The sequence below is a fragment of the Tympanuchus pallidicinctus genome, unplaced genomic scaffold, assembly GCF_026119805.1.
Source record: "Tympanuchus pallidicinctus isolate F22 unplaced genomic scaffold, pur_lepc_1.0 scaffold2, whole genome shotgun sequence".
In the NCBI taxonomy this organism is placed as follows: Eukaryota; Metazoa; Chordata; class Aves; order Galliformes; family Phasianidae; genus Tympanuchus; species Tympanuchus pallidicinctus.
The window spans coordinates 40,514,314-40,530,219 of NW_026294721.1; the positions used below are offsets into that span (position 1 = coordinate 40,514,314).

At 45.0% G+C, this 15,906-nt stretch overlaps 1 protein-coding gene across 3 annotated transcripts in view; it reads left to right on the forward strand.

The window, feature by feature from the left end:
• Positions 1-15,906, forward strand: part of SEPTIN11 (septin 11) — a 50,100-nt gene that overhangs the window by 26,794 nt on the left and 7,400 nt on the right. For all 3 annotated transcript variants that reach the window (XM_052682275.1, XM_052682277.1, XM_052682276.1), the window contains exons 4-9: positions 2,749-2,935; positions 5,033-5,194; positions 6,911-7,007; positions 8,839-9,007; positions 13,341-13,473; positions 14,035-14,222. In XM_052682275.1, the coding sequence (XP_052538235.1) occupies positions 2,749-2,935; positions 5,033-5,194; positions 6,911-7,007; positions 8,839-9,007; positions 13,341-13,473; positions 14,035-14,222 (936 nt within the window). The remainder of the gene's footprint in view (positions 1-2,748; positions 2,936-5,032; positions 5,195-6,910; positions 7,008-8,838; positions 9,008-13,340; positions 13,474-14,034; positions 14,223-15,906) is intronic.

Consider the following 15,906-nt stretch of genomic DNA (forward strand, 5'->3'; position numbering starts at 1 on the left):
CTAGTGATGACTGCTAAGTGAGCTGGCCTCTTGAGCTGGGAATAGCTCCAGGCAGCTTTCTACTTGCCCTGGGGTCTTCCTGATTTCAGGACCCTCCCTTGCACACTGCAATGCCCTGCTCCTCTGCACAACTGCCTGCCTTGTCAAAGAGTTGATGGTGGTCATCTCCTTAGCATCCTATTGGCTTTTGCTCATTGCACGTATTTCCAGCCAGCAATCATCAAGTGAAACTGGCATCAGCAAGTCAGTGTTGGTGGATACACTGTTCAGTACAAAGTTTGAAAGCAAGCCTGTGACACAAGCTGGTGTGAAATCTTCTTGCAGATAACTAGTGATAGGATGAGAGGTTATGGCCATAAGTTGCATCAGGGGAGGTTCAGGTTGGATATTTGAAAAAATTTATGCTCAGAAGGATTGATAATGCAGTGGCACAGGCTGCACAGGGAGGTGGTGCAGTCACTCTCTCTGGAGGTGTTCAAGAGCCAGGTGGATGTGGCACTGAGGGGCATGATTAGTGGGCATGGTGGGAGGGGAATGATGGTTGGACTTGATGATTTTAGAGGTCTTTTCCAACCTTAATGATTCTATGATTCCGTGATGCTACCTCCTCAATTTCAGGACACACCTTGCACACCAGAATCCCCCTCTCTGCTGCTGAACGTACTTGCACCAGAGTTGATCCCCTTTGTCTATGTGCAGCTTAGTTTGAGTATCTACCTGAATTGAAATGTAGAAATACTTGAATATGCATTCTCATGTTGCAATTTTTTTCCATCTTCAGGTGAATGGAACTCGGATTGTAGTTCCTGCCCACAACATCTGGCACTGCTCAAGTCCAGCTGAGTTTTGTTTTAATCTAGGCACAGATTTTCATGTTGCACGTATGAAGTAAATATTCTGGGCAGCCTGTGTTGTGAGCAGCCTGCACAATTCCTTAGATACACCCACATGGATTTTTGCTGTTATGTTTAAAAACAGTCATTTTGTGATAATGGCTAATAAGCTAATATTAATGCATTTCCTACATTTTGGAGCCATGCATTCCCTCATTACAGCAGTCCCATCTTCCTCTGCAGTCTTCTTTGCAACTCTGTTCCCTGTACCTAAATAAATGAGGGATGCTGGCTGTCAGTGTGTGCACTGAGCAAAAGCCATAAGGGTGCTAGGTAGATAAACAACATCATCTCTTTGACAAGGCAAGCTTAAAGTGAAAGATTACACTGACAATTCTGCTAGTGTGGAGACTGAGCAGACACCGTTTTTATTCCCTAATGAAAACTTTGATTTTTGAAAAATATCATTATTTTTACAATGCTTTGTTTCTGGAATGCTTCCATGCTCCCTGACCTGCCACTGAAGTGCAACTGTTGTCCTTGTTTTGCTGCTCCCTAGCCAACGCTGTGGAGCTGATGCAGAGAGGCACGCATGCATCTTGGAAGGAGCTCTGCACATCAGACACTGCCATATGCTCTCAGGCTAGAACAAAAGCTGCTCAGAAGAGGAGCAGGTGCTCGGAGTGGGGATGCTCTGCAGCTTGTTACTGCCGGGTCACTTTGCATTTGCTTTATTCAGCAGACAAATGCCAGTGGTATGGGTAGTGAAGCCCCTCTAACTTCCTGGCAGCCAATTGGAGAGCAGGGCCAGAGACAGCCTGCGTTTTGCTCTGTCCCAGTGCAAAGCTCTGCTTTTGTATGGACTTTAGTCTGCCGCGTGTAAAATCTTGCTGCTTTATTAGCTTCTTGTGCCTGCAAATTAACTAACAGTGCTCAGTGATGTTTTCTGAGTGTCCGGTGTCAGTGGCCATTGTGCAGCAATGGCTATTTCCTGCTATAGCTCTTCCTTGGTAAATTGAGCAAGACTCTGTTCTACATAAGTCACAGTTTTGAGCAACTGCTTGAACAGCTGCAGTGGCATCTGGAGCAGAGGGTCAGGACAAAAAACTTGTTGGCTGCCTGCTGTGTTTCCTGGAGAACCTGAAAATGCCCCATTGCTTGCTTCCTCACAGCCACTCCTCAGGGAGGGCATGAACACCACTATGAATCCAGTACTTGAGATAGTGGCAGTGTCCATACTGCTTCAGTGCCATCCTCAGAGGTCTTAATTGGGCCAGAGGTTCTGAGGTTGCCCTGATGGAGAAAGCAGCAAACAGAGAAGTTTCTTTTCCAGAAGTATGATCAGTCGGATCAGAGCATGTTAAACCATGTCAACATTTTTTCTCAGTCAAAACAGTCCCCCCATACAGTCTCAAACGTGCAGTGACTTTTGAGTTTTGCTCACAAGCTTCAATTCCTGAAAACCTTTTTTCTTTTTTTCCCTGGCTATATCTTTCTTTCCTCTTTTAAGATCACAAACAAAATTATGGAATAAATAGGGGGAGGTGATTTCATGGTTACATCTTCTTGTTTTTGGTGATTTTCAATGGTGTTATCAGATCAGTGGTTCAGATGTCAATGGGAGATACTCCAAAACAGATTTTTCTTCAGGGTAGCAGCTCTGTGTGTGTCCACCTAAAGTCCTGGGTCTCTGCCACATCTCCTTGCTAATTTGTCCATAATAAACTCCCTGTGCACTAGGCAAAAGCACACACTTGGTAGGAAGGGACTGTAGGTTGGATGGTGAAGGTAGGTAGCAAGTGCAGCACTTTTCATAATGCGCTGAGCACCCATGAAGCTTCCTGAGTGTGGTTCAGTGACTTGTGTTGTCCCAGCAGTAAATGTTTGCTCAGTGCTCTCTCTTCTCTCTCCTCAGCTACAAGCCCATAGTAGAGTACATTGATGCACAGTTTGAAGCCTACTTGCAAGAAGAGCTGAAGATCAAACGATCCCTGTTCAATTACCATGACACCAGAATTCATGCCTGCCTGTATTTCATTGCACCAACTGGACACTCACTGAAATCCCTAGACTTGGTCACCATGAAGAAGCTCGACAGTAAGGTACTTGCTGCCCATGTTATGCCCACCGCACAGCGCTGCTGGTTTTTGTGGGCTTTATGACGTTGCCAAAGACCTAGCTAAACCTGCACAGAAAAATACTGTCTGTATTTAGCAGCAGGGAATTGCAGAGATGTGGTGTGAAAATTTTATTACCTCAGGCTGGCTGCTGGGATGGGTCATGATTTACTGGTTCATACCTTGCACAGATTTAATAGAAGCGTAGACTCTCATCCTTTTCCAGTCCCATTCCCAGTTAAGAAACTAGACTGCTTTGCTCCACAGCTATGCTGTAAAATTAACAGGAGAGCTGTGGTTTAACACTGCCAAGTTCAGTGATAGGTTTGTTCACAACTGAAAGATTACTTGGATGCTGGGGGAAAAAAAGTGTTTTTTCCTCTTCCAACCCATAAACAAAAATGAGAGGTTGAAGCTGAACTCAACTAGTTCTGCACTGAGTTTTTTTGCCACCTCTAGTTTACTTTATCCAGTGACTAGTTTTGGTACAAAACCTCATATAAGTATATGTTAGAGGGAGAGAAGTACATCCAAACACATAAGGTCACCTTATAAAGAAAAATCAGAATTCTGTGTCTGCATGCTCTGAGCACATCCAGCTAGACACAAAAGTGATTTGTACTTCAAGGCAATGTAATGTTACTCTAACCATGATCTGATAAACACCAAGAGTCTGAATAAATGTTATTCCACATGCATTTTTTCAGTTACCTTCCTTAAGTCGCAAAAACAGGAACCGAACTTGGTTTTAAGCATGGTTCCTCACTACTAATTAGTAGGAAGTTTTGATGTCTCTTCTTTCAGGGAAAATAGCCAATGTACAAATGTACATTCAATTGAGATTTCTCTGTTTCTACACATCATGATTAAGCAGTTTAAATCTGTCCACCCTGGACATCTGGTGGATTCTGATTCTGCAAAAGATAAATGATGACGATGCTTCTTTATTTCCTAGAGTGACCCATTGATTGGGGTTTATTACAGTGATGGAGAAACATCCCTGCTCTATTCGGCTTCAAAATAGGGTTATGGTGATTAACCCAAAATAAGCTAGCTGCCATTCATCGCCATTCTTTTGGCAAAAGGAGGATTTAATAACTCCAGGACATCCTCTGAACAGAATTAACTGATGTAATATAAGAGGATTTTCAAGTACTATAGATAAAATCCCTTCATATAGGTCAATATTATCATCTTCTGTGCTAGCAGTATTGTCGGAGGAGAGCAAGAAAAAGCAAGTTCTGCAAGATCGAAGACAGAAAAATGGTCTGTCTGGGAGGAGTGGAAAGGAAATAACACCGCTTTCCTTCTTCTTGCATGCCTCTAGCTTCTCTCAGCAAAGCAGACACTTGTGTGGAGCTTGCTTTTTGTGGGTCAGTTCAGCTACATCTAGACTCTGCCATCTCTCTGGGGCTTTCACATGCTGCCATTTGCTGTTTACTACCAGTGTTGCACAATGGGTGGGGAAGAAAGTCAGTCCCTTATCTTTAATTTCTGTTAACTACATCATGCTGTTATCTTTGATTGTCCAACAGCTGTAAAGGGACAAAACCAATCCTCGCTTTGTAGTGCAGTGGTGTAGTAGAGTGTGTGCATGTGAGTGGAGGAGCAGACCTCTGTTACTGCTAGCTCCCATCCTGCTGTGGTGGGACAGCAGCCCTGTGGTGTGCCCTCATGTCCCTGATAGCAGCACCTAAGTGAGCTCCTGTGGGAGGCTGTTGTCTGAGTTTGTCACAGCCACCCAGCCTGCTGTGGCTCAGAGAAGTGCCTATATGGTAATTTCCTTTTTTTTTTGGAACAGCTTGTAATAGTCTATGACAGCATTTCCTGTGCAGCCAATTTGGATAAAGAGGGGAATATGACAGAGACAGGAAATAGCATGTTGCCAAATTGCATTTGACTTCTTTTTAAGGTCATAATTGCTGCTGCCTGCCTATCCTGACTATGGCAGCAGCCATGGGGAAGTCTTCTGCTGGGTTGGTGTCAGCTGGTGGCAGTGCTGGAGCTATTGCTGCAGGATGCGCACGCTGCCCTGTATTCTCCTCATGGTGCAACATATGCAGTGCTGTCCTTGTCTTGCAGGTGAACATCATCCCCATCATTGCCAAGGCTGACACCATTGCAAAAAATGAATTGCACAAGTTCAAGAGTAAAATCATGAGTGAGCTGGTCAGCAACGGTGTCCAAATCTACCAGTTCCCAACGGATGAAGAGACAGTCGCCGAGATCAATGCCACAATGAGCGTATGTCTTTCTTTGAGTTCTGCTCCCGTTGCTTTCTGTGGGGCAATCCTCAAGGGCTGGGCATATTATACTATCTTTCTTTTGGCTTTTGAACTGTGGTCTGAGCACAGAAACCAGGCTGGCCAAAAGGCTTTTGGCACTGGAGATACGTAGGCTGCTTGACCTGACGCATTTCTTTGTCTGCCAAGCAATTCTCCTCTGAGCATTTTTCACATCCTCCCCTTCTCACAGTGTTCCTATCTCAGGGAAGGAAAAGGATGGGAGGCAAGGCCTGGAGCAGTCAAGCAGAGGGCTGAGGTTTGGGTTTCCTGTCCTGAGTGACCATTTGGTGCTCGGTGGGGTGAATCACTTCTGCCTTTGTTTTGTTTTTTAGTGAGAGTGGGGCTGCCATTGATGCTCCTACTCTTGGCAGGGCCAGCAGCCATCAGTGGCATGGGCTCTGGCTTTCATTTCCTTTCCTTTTCTGCAGCAGTAGCATGGGAACTGAGGGCAGACAAGACTGAGGTAAAGTGAGCATTTAGTGGGTTTTACACTGAGAAATGACAGTTTGCCATGGTTCTGATTGAAGTGCAAGGGGAAGAATGCGAGGCCCAGGTTTCTGGCAGTGCCATGCCTTCACTGCAGGGCTCATAAGGCCATTGGGTGTCTTTAGCAAGGCAAGTAACACACAAAGGGATGTGCTGATTCCAAAGTAAGTGCATCTAATGTGAGCAAGACTGTGAGTGAACAGAAGATTGAGTTGCTATCTGCATTTCACAGGGAGTAGAGGTGTCATAATTAAGCCATTTCCTTGTAACTTAAAGACTTGTGGGAGTTTCCTGCACGGCTGCCTGTAGACAGCAATTTCCACATGCAGCTGCATATCAGACCCTCTCCAAATCTCTGCATTGTCTCCCCTTTTTCCCCACCAGCGTTGTGCTTGCAGCAGGGGGATGCTGGCAAAGAGAAGGGACGTGCTTCTACCCAGGCATTGTGTGTGTGCTGTTTTCTTCTGCGGGGAAACTCCTTTGCCAGTTAACCACATCCTCTGGAGCTTGGCTTTTCCCTTTCCTGCCCAGCCCATGACCACAACCTGGCCGCTGAGGCACCACGCCTGGAGCTCACGCCCAGCCGCTTTGGATAGGAGAGTGCTGCGGGCTGAGCTGGAGGGAGAGGCAAGCTCCCCGCTGGCAGCAGCTGTGCTTCTGGGAGCAGATCCCAAAGTGCTGCCACACCCGCAGAGAGGCTGGGATGCAGCAGTGCTTGGTGATTCAGTCGTGTCAGCCCTGGGCTGGGTCACACTGGCTCTTCCCCTTGCTCACGGTCTTGTCCTTTCAAAGAGGAAGCATTAATAATTATTTCAAGCGACAGAACCTTGCTGAATTTTTAGCCTACCTTGCTTGGGAGGATGTATGTTATTTCTTTTTTCTCTTTCTTACTATTTTTTCTTAGAGTTCAAATTCAACTCAAGTTTGTCTTTTTCTGTGCTGAACATGGTTGTGTATTGTAATTACATGTAAAATATGTGCACTTCTTGTATTTTTAGGAATTCAGAGTTTGGGACTTGAGGTCTGAGCATGTTTCTAATCCAGACCGTCCTGTAGCTCTTTCTAAAACACCGGCTGAATCGCAGAGAGACTTAAGTAACTTAAATCCAGCACAGCTGCCACAGTAACCAGCAATCCCGGTCAGTGCATCGAAGGAAATCCCTAACCTTATTGTACCTTTCCTCCATAGGTCCACCTTCCTTTTGCTGTAGTTGGTAGCACTGAAGAAGTGAAGATTGGCAACAAGATGGCAAAAGCCAGGCAGTACCCCTGGGGTGTTGTCCAGGGTATGTACCAGAAGCACAGATAAGTCCTTGTCATCTTGTCTCATTCTAAGGAAAGGTGCATTGATCTCTGAGTGCCCCTAATCAAAACCTGTCTTGGGAAAAATGAGATTGCCACTCTAAGGCTTCTCCTTAAAAACAGGGCTTTGTGACCTGGAGATAAATGGGATTCAGCCTGGCCTCTTGCTTTAGGGAAGAACAGGGTAACCCTACTAGGAAGTGTTAAATAACTGACTTCTGAAATGAAGACATAAATTGTCCTCTCTTCTGTGTGCTTTTCTGCCAGTAATGAAGCATGAGCGATGGGGAAGATCTGAGCAATTGAATGGTTAGGACTTTGTACACAAGTCAGAATAAATACATATAGCAGGGGAGTGGAGGGGTTCCAGGGAGGGGAGCAGGTGCTGTGCCACACCAGCTTCCTTCAAGCAGGAGCAGAACCAATCCAATACTGACTGCTTGGTGTGTCTTGCCCTGGTGTTCTAACACATGGATGCGCAGCTTAAGTATGAAATCCCTCATAAAGTCAACTGAGAGCAGAGTTTAGCTCAGGATGTTTGAAGCCCAGACTGTCCCAAAGCTCCCTAAGATAGAGCTGGCCCTCGCTTTCCCAACTGGTGCTGGGAATTAGAGGCTTGAGACCATGCTGGTCTGTTGGTGGTTTTAGCTGCATATCCAACTGGAGAACGGCCCAGAGAGCTGCAGGGGAGCATCCACAGAACAATTCTGCAAAACTCATCCCGTTTTTTCTTCAGTAACACAAGCTGAGGCAGCCTTGGATTTATTGTCTATGGCTGTGTGCGCCAGAGGGTAATTCTGGGAATAGCTGACAGTTAGGAAAGAAGCTCTGTTTGGTAAGTCTTCTACTTGACATGTATCCTGCTGGGTTTTTGCTGTTCCCAGGAACTAAGAGCAGATAATCTAAGAGATTTATCTGGGTACCAGAGGGACTTTGAAGATCTGGCCCTAAATTGCCCCTTTCCAGTGAGACAGCTGCTCTGATCTCTGAAGGGGAGCAGCTGGAGTTCTCTGCTGGGTCCCCAAGGGCATGCTGCAGAGCTAGCAGCAGAACTGCTTGCTGTTTGCTGTTGGATCCTAAAAAGAGAACTTCCATCCCTTGTTTTTCAGAATACTCAAACTATTTTCTGCTCTGAAGCATGCAGTTCTCTGGTCGCAGTTCCATTGGAGGCTGAGCTGCTTGCTTTGCCAGGAGCTGAGTGGGGCATGGCAGACCCTGTTGAGCATAGAAATGGTAATGAGAGCACACATTCTACTGTACTTGTGAGCTGCCACGCTCTCAACCCCAAAACCATAGGTGTAGGGCTCCTCTGTAAGGTCAGCTGCCATGGAAAAAGCATCTCTGGAGGGATATTCTCATATTCTTGCTTTTCCCAAAGCAACAAGTTGAGATTTTCTGGCTGCCTGCCATGACCCTGTTGGTGACTTGCAGTTAGAGTGGGCTTGAGTGGGAAGCACAATCCCATGTGCAAAGGGATCATATCACCACCTTGCTTGTGAAGAAATGCACGTGGAACCAAAGAAGGGACAAAGATGAGAGGTAGTGGCTTTGGGTTGAATATTAGGAAGGATTTCTTCTCAGAAGGAGGGTAATGCATTGGTACAGGTTGCCCTGGGAGGAGGCACTGTCCCTGGAGGTACTGAAGAGATGCGGAGATGTGGTACTGAGGGCCATGATTCAGTCGTCATGGTGGGGATGTTCAATAGTTGGATGAGATGATTTTAGAGGTCTCTTCCAACCTTAATAATTCTATGATTCCAAGAAAACCTGGCTGCTGGATTTAATGTTCTCCCTGTGGATGGCCTGTCTTTGCAGTTGAAAATGAAAATCACTGTGACTTTGTGAAGCTGCGGGAGATGCTGATCCGAGTGAACATGGAGGACTTGAGAGAGCAGACACACACTCGACACTACGAGCTGTACAGGCGCTGCAAGCTAGAAGAAATGGGATTCAAGGACACAGATCCAGACAGCAAACCTTTCAGGTAGGCAGGTGTAAATCGGGTCTTGTACAGCCAGAGAGCTGGGAGGTCTTGGGGTTCCAAGTGTTTGCATCGACCAGGGAGGAGTAGCCATGGTCAGTAGGAGCAGCTGAGATCTGAAGAGTAGAACTTCGCACAGTGCAGTACTGCTCTCATGGCCTAGGATTTGTGCTGGAGAAACACAGGAAAAGGTTGGATGGTTGACAAAGCCAGTTCTTGCCTTAATATTTTGAAAATGTCTGCAACCACATAGGAGGGCTATACATGCCTTCTAGAGCCTACAAGATGTCACCAGGATGCTTGAAGGCAATGCGTTTTGAGAGTAGGATATGACTCATTTCAGATCAAGTTGCATCCTAGGAATTTAAGAGGAAGGAGTATATGCCCACAGACCTATCTGCACCGTTGCTTAAGTTGTACCAGCTTTCTTTGCACTCTTTGAGCTCCCTTTGCTTAGCTGCATCAAATGTAAGTTGCTGGCTATCACTTGCAAGACCTTTCAGTCTACCTCCTACCTGCTGTTGGTCAGCCAGTATTGAGAAGTTTAGAAAAAAAAATGATTTCTAAACACTCCTCTTAGAAGTGGGAATCAGTTTCTCACTGATCTTCGTAAGCTGATGTTTGAATCTGTCTGCTGCTCTGCAGGGCAGAGAGGCTGCTGTGATGCAAAGCCTGCCAAGGGGATTGTTTCTGTTTCCTGATTTCATTGTGTTCTCAGCAATGTGGAAGTGGGCATGTTTTTGTAAGACACAGTAAGAGAGTTGGAGGTGGTCAGCAATCAGGGCTTGTAGGCACGCCTGTCTAGGAACAGTTAACATCAGTTAACATTCTTTGTGAGTTGTCATTTTCAAGCTAGAAAAAGCTCTTTTGGAGATTGCAAAGCTGATCTTTCTCAGTTTTGCTGTTGCTTTCCTAAAACCCTGTGTACTGTCTAGTCTTCAATAATGCTTACGTTCATTTTCCTGCTGGCAGCATCCTTCCAGCTTCCCAGAGAGCTGGGTGAGTCTGTTGAACAGAACACTTGTTAGTTGCTTGGAAATTTCCTCCTGATGCTTTTTTCCCTGCGAGAAGGGCAAGTTTTGAGATGGTCAGGTGATACTTTAATGGCCCCTTTCCTCCTCTAATGCAGACACAACTTTCTAGCTGCCAAGAGTCAGGGCCAGGTACAGTAGCTGCGTTTTGGCTATATCCTTTCTGAGATGAATGTGATTCGTGCATTGAGATATGAACTGATTACTGAAGGGGAGATCCTGGGGTAAATGTTCTTGTTGACCGTCTGGAGCTAGTCCAAGATGCTGTGTGAAGACAGTACCACGGTCTGATGCTTTAGGTTTGTTTTATTGCTAGATACAGTTTATACCATCACTGACAGCTTTGTTGGTTGGAAACCCCAGTCATTATCCAGGGATGACAGCTGTGTGGGAATTTGGGAGCAAATGTTTATTTTCTTCCTCTGTTTCCTGTGCCTCCCCACCTTTTTCCCAATAATTGCACCCTCTGCCTTAGCAACATCCCACGCTCCTCTGCCCCAAGGGAGAGCAGTTAGGATTACACATGCATCTTTGCATTGATATCAGTTTGTCTCTGTAATGCACATGCATATCAGGAGGTGACGTGCCAGTATCTGAGATGGTAGCCATGCAGATCACCACAGACAGACGTGATTTGTCTGTGATGTTCGCTGGGGAAAAGCTGGGTCCATGCTGTTACTGGAAAGTGGCAGAGTGTGACTCAGTGCCACAGCACTGAGTTTGCTTTGGTTAGGGGTTTGATTTGTGGCTTGCTGAGATTATGCAGCTGAGTTTCCTCTGTCGTGGAGAAATTGTGCTGAGATCAGTCAAGCCCAGTTCTGTTACGAAGCCCAAGTGTGAAGCTTTATTGGATTTCCTTTCTGGAGAGTAATAGCTTAAAATGGGCTCAGCCCGTCTCTTCCAGGAATCTAAGGAATTTCCATTACTTCCTGTACATGAGGCCTCTTTTGACCAAGCTATAAGTAGCAAGGAAATGAAAACGTACAGAATTTCTCCATCTGGTACGTGCTAGTTCAGAGCAGTTCACTCTGGCGGCTTCCTCCCCCTCTCCAATAAACAAACAAAACTCGTGAACTCAAGCTGTTTGACTGAGGCCAGTGTATATTTGAAATGAAGAAAACAGTATCTTTGGTTCTCTCTGTTCCTCTTGAGACTGGTGATCAAAAGCATGCCTTTGCCCTGTGCCTGGGTGCTGGGAGCTGCGGGAACAACAGCTCTTCAGCCAGTTTGCACTGGAGAGCCCCTCGTAAGCCTCAGGGGGATCTGGGCAGTTACCCAGCCAACTGATGGCAATGAGTGAGTGGTTGCAAAAAGGAAGCTGGCAAAGCATTTACAAGGTCATCCTTTAGTGTGGGGTGTGTTTGTTGGGAAATCCAGATACTCTTGGAACATGTGTTTGTGCACTTAAAAAGCAAATTCCCTTGTCATCTTTGTCTGTGAGAAGCTGTAGGATTCCCAGTTGAAATGAACTGTTATTCTCTTGGGACTATGAGAGTTTTCTCAAATGCAGCCTGGGGTTGTTGGGCCAGTTTCCCTGTGAACTTGGCTCCTGTGGAAGTCAAAGTAGCTTCAATGTGGATTTCGGTTTTCTAGCCTGAGATTAATGGCAAGTATTTAAGAAGAAAGCTGGGATGAGCACTGAGCCTGGGCTCCTTGCAAGCTTTTCCCTGCTTGCACATCACCTGGCATTGCATTTTTGGAAATGAGCTTTGCAAAAAGTTGTTGGCAGTGCAGGATATTACAATTAGTAGGGTGGAGAGCTTTCCACTTCAGTCCATAAGGCTCTGCTGCTCCCTGGGATAGCGTGTCACTAATTGCTGATCCCATTTTTGCACACTGAACAGTAAAGACCAATCTTTACTGTTTTTCTGTGCTAGATCCTTCAGAAGGGTTTATGAATTGAAGTTTTATTGTTGACAGTCACAGGATTAAGTCCAAGAATGAATTTCAGGGAGGCTTCAATTCAGATGTCCAGATCTCTATCTGCCGCAAATGGAGTGACTTTTAATTCAGCCAAGAATCCAAAGGTGCCTCCTGCGCTGCTCTCACATGAGAAGATTTTTATGGTATTACAGTAAGTGGTTTTCATTCAAGATGTGAGAAGCTGTTGTGGTCAGCTGGGATTGAGCGATCGCTCCAGGGTGGCCAGTGCTGTGCAAGAATGCACTGGGCAGTCTCTCCTAAGTTTTTTTTTTTTTAGGACCGAATCAAAGCACCCATTGGTTAACAGTGCTAAGCCCAAGGCTTCTGTCTTTGTGTCTAGTTTTGTTGCCCAATTCATAGAAAAAATAACATAATTACAGCCATAAGCTAGGAAAGACAAAACCTAGGCATTAATGGGATGAAGACATCCCACTGGCCCAGTGGTTAGTGTGTTCTTTAGGTTCATGCATGCAACGAATGTCTCTGATTGCAATGGAGTTTTCACTTAAAAAAGAGAATTTCAGAAAAGCTTCTTGGGGAAATAGTTATCATTCCCACACTGTAGTGGTGGCAGAAATATCCAAACCCATTTAAGGAATAAAATGAGAAGGAATTTGGCATCTAGAGCTCCTACAAGGCTCTGAAAATCTCAGAAGTGCATGGACAATATATTTGGTGTCCCAATACTTGCTGTGGTACCTCAGTGCTGGGGAAATAAAGAAATACAAGGAAGTGGAGGAGGAATAAAGGTATGAAAGAATCCAGTGGTGTGGTAATTCAGTGTAGGAACGATGCCTCTCATTTGCAAAAGCTTTGTTCTTCCTTGACAGTTAGAGGAGATAGAGAGGTCCCTCAACGTGGCTTTATCTAAATAAAGCTCCTGGTCTGAATCCATTAGTAAAAAGTAGTGAAAATTAATTTTGCTTTGTGTCAGTGTCCTGCTTAATGAGCTACATAAAGCCAGGTTTTGCTCTGTGGTAGGCCTGCCTCTGCTCCACAAACCTTACGCTTCCAATGAGATTCAGGACAAAGAGTGTGAGAAGTGAGGACACGTTGAGCATGTATCAAGACGTGTGAGCATCAGGGAATTCTGTAGGTGATTCCACAGTGACTGCTTATTTTGAAGACATCCTGACTGTTAAGCGACTTACAGCATCCTGAAGTGTGCTCATTTTTGCTTGCTAGTTTGACCCCCTGACCAATGCTGCCATCTAGGAAGCTAGGACTAGTTTTGGTGGAGGCATTCACTCCTTCTTGCGAGTCAGAGACTTCTGGTGACGTTTTGTGAAAATATGATGAAACTCATGACTCTGCATGAAATGCAGTTCTGACTGGGTTGTTGTTGTATTTTTTGTTTTTTTTTTTTCCCTGTGTTTTTGCAGTCTCCAAGAGACTTACGAAGCAAAGAGGAATGAATTCCTGGGTGAACTCCAGAAGAAGGAGGATGAAATGAGGCAGATGTTCGTCATGAGAGTAAAGGAAAAGGAAGCAGAATTGAAAGAAGCTGAGAAAGATGTGAGTATATTGTAACTCAAAGGATGTTGTGTGAGGGTTTGAGCTGGGCTTTTTCCAAGAGAGTCCTAAGAGCTCAGGCACCTTGATTCTAACATCAAGCCTGAAAAGCACCTTGCCCGTCATAAAGAGTTTCAGGGAACAGATGCGGACTCAGCCCTGCCACGGGCTTGTGGTGTGACCCCATCACATCATCGATCACACATCTGCCTCAGGGAGGAGCAGAGAAAGCCCCAGAAAAGGTTATCACCTTGACTGGCTGTGTTTTCTTGCTTTGCACAAGCAAAGAGAGAGTCTGGTAGGTACAAAACGGCGAGGAGCAGAACATAACGTTTGGAAATGTACTTGTGGAGTTCCTGCAAAAAATTAAGTCTCGCTGTCTGTGCTTGTGTTAATTGTAGAGCTTTTCTCACAAGGGCTGATGTGCTTGGAGGACAGATCAGTGACTTGTTATCAGCGCAGGGAGATCCCCAGTGCTGATGGAACCACTTTAGGCATCATTTACTGTAACTTGAGTTAAACATTCTCCTTTTCTCTTCCAATTTATTGTTTCTGTCCTGGCAGCTTCATGAAAAGTTTGATCATCTAAAGAGGACTCACCAAGAGGAGAAGAAAAAAGTAGAAGATAAAAAGAAGGAGCTTGAGGAAGAGCTGAACAACTTTCAAAAGAAGAAGGCAGCAGCTCAGCTATTACAGTCACAGGCTCAGCAGGCAGGTTCTCAACAAACCAAGAAAGACAAGGACAAGAAAAAGTAAGCGGATGTGATCCACATCCTTTGTAGGGCTTATTACAATTTGGGGGGGTTGTTTTTTTAATTTCTTGCTGCATGTCTGTATTTGCTTTTTCCCACTACCAGACTGGAAACTGGGCTTTTATCAGAGTGGTCAAATAAAATATTTTTTCTAAAGGGTGGGCCAGGGATACGATCTTAATTTTTCTCTGGAGGAATATCTTCAAACCTTGCCAAAATCTGACCAGAATGGGAGAGCAATCAAATGGTGGAGACCTGTGATCTGCCCAGCATCTGTTGGAACAGCTCTGGGATGTTCTGGGTGCAGATTCATCTGTCTGAGCCAAAATTAAAAAGGGGTCTCTACCCATTCTTCCTCTCACCCAGCAGTAGTCCCCAGTTCCCATTCTTTAAGGTTATAGTTGTAAGTAGAAGTAAGATCAGAAACCAAAACCACCATGTTATTTTTATGTGGAAATCTTAGTGCCAAAAGCGAATATTTGGAAGCTTGCTTTAGAGTCAAGTTTTTCTTAGCAATTGCTATGGTACCATAACTGCAGGTAAATGGCATTTGTACTTGTATTGAGTTGACATAATAAGCTGCAAAACGCTCGTACGTTTTAATAAATACAATAGCACTGTTTTCTACTATTTTATATTTGTATGCTAGGAATATGATTCTCTACCCTCCAGTGCTCTGAGATTTCTGCTACTTCAGTAGTAACCAAGTATATCTGTGGACAGTCACTTGGGAAGCAGTTTTTAAAGATGTGTTCAGTTTGGACCTAACTCTGCTTCCACTGAAACTGGAAGAACATTGCCATTGATCTGGGCTCAGGGTTAAGTCTTTGCAGAGCTCTTCAGAAAACCTCTTGTTTGATCCAAATAGGTTTAATCTCCTTCTTGCAGCCTGCACTTAGAGCTGGCTATGTTTAGCTTGCTGGTAGTGCAAGAAACTCGTAGTTATGACTTGCTACTGGCTACTTCACCATCCTTTCAAGAACAGAAGGTTCACTTAGATGTTGTGTGTATGGTGAAGCCAGGCAGACACTGCAGAGGTGAAGCTGACTGTGCACAGCTTATTTGTGTAGTGTAGTGAAACAGATTACTGTAACAATGGCTACTTTGAAGCCTCCTGTTGTTACTTCCATCCATTTTTTCCCGTACCCAGTAAGAAGATGCTCATGTGAGTCCTTTCTGGGTCATCTGCAATAATGACACTAGTTGATAACTGCAATCAGGAAAGCTGCAAAGGTGGTAAAATAGCCAGTCTCTCTGGGAAATGCTTTCTTTCAATCCACACACAAAAATGACAGTTCCATGCAACGCAGTGCATTTCTTAAGTTGACTCTGGCAGAGTAAGCTACTCTATTAACACTAAGTTGTCACTGTTAAAAGAATTGAAATGCTTATAGGAGTGTGATACAGACTCTTCTGTCTCCTTTGCTAACTTCAGCCAGCTCTGAGCTGCCTTATAGCGTGGGCTGTGAGGGTCTGTGGTATTGCATATATACTGGTATATTTTTATATTTTGGGAAATCATGCAGATGCTTACTGTACATCCCATCTCTACAGCTGGGTCAGTGGCTGTCATCCATCACTCCTGCCCCTGGCTTTCCACAGGAAAGTGGGGAGGATCTGAGGCTAGTTCCTCTCCTGATATAAATTGTTGTAGCTCCTATGGAGCTGTGCTGCTTTACGCAAA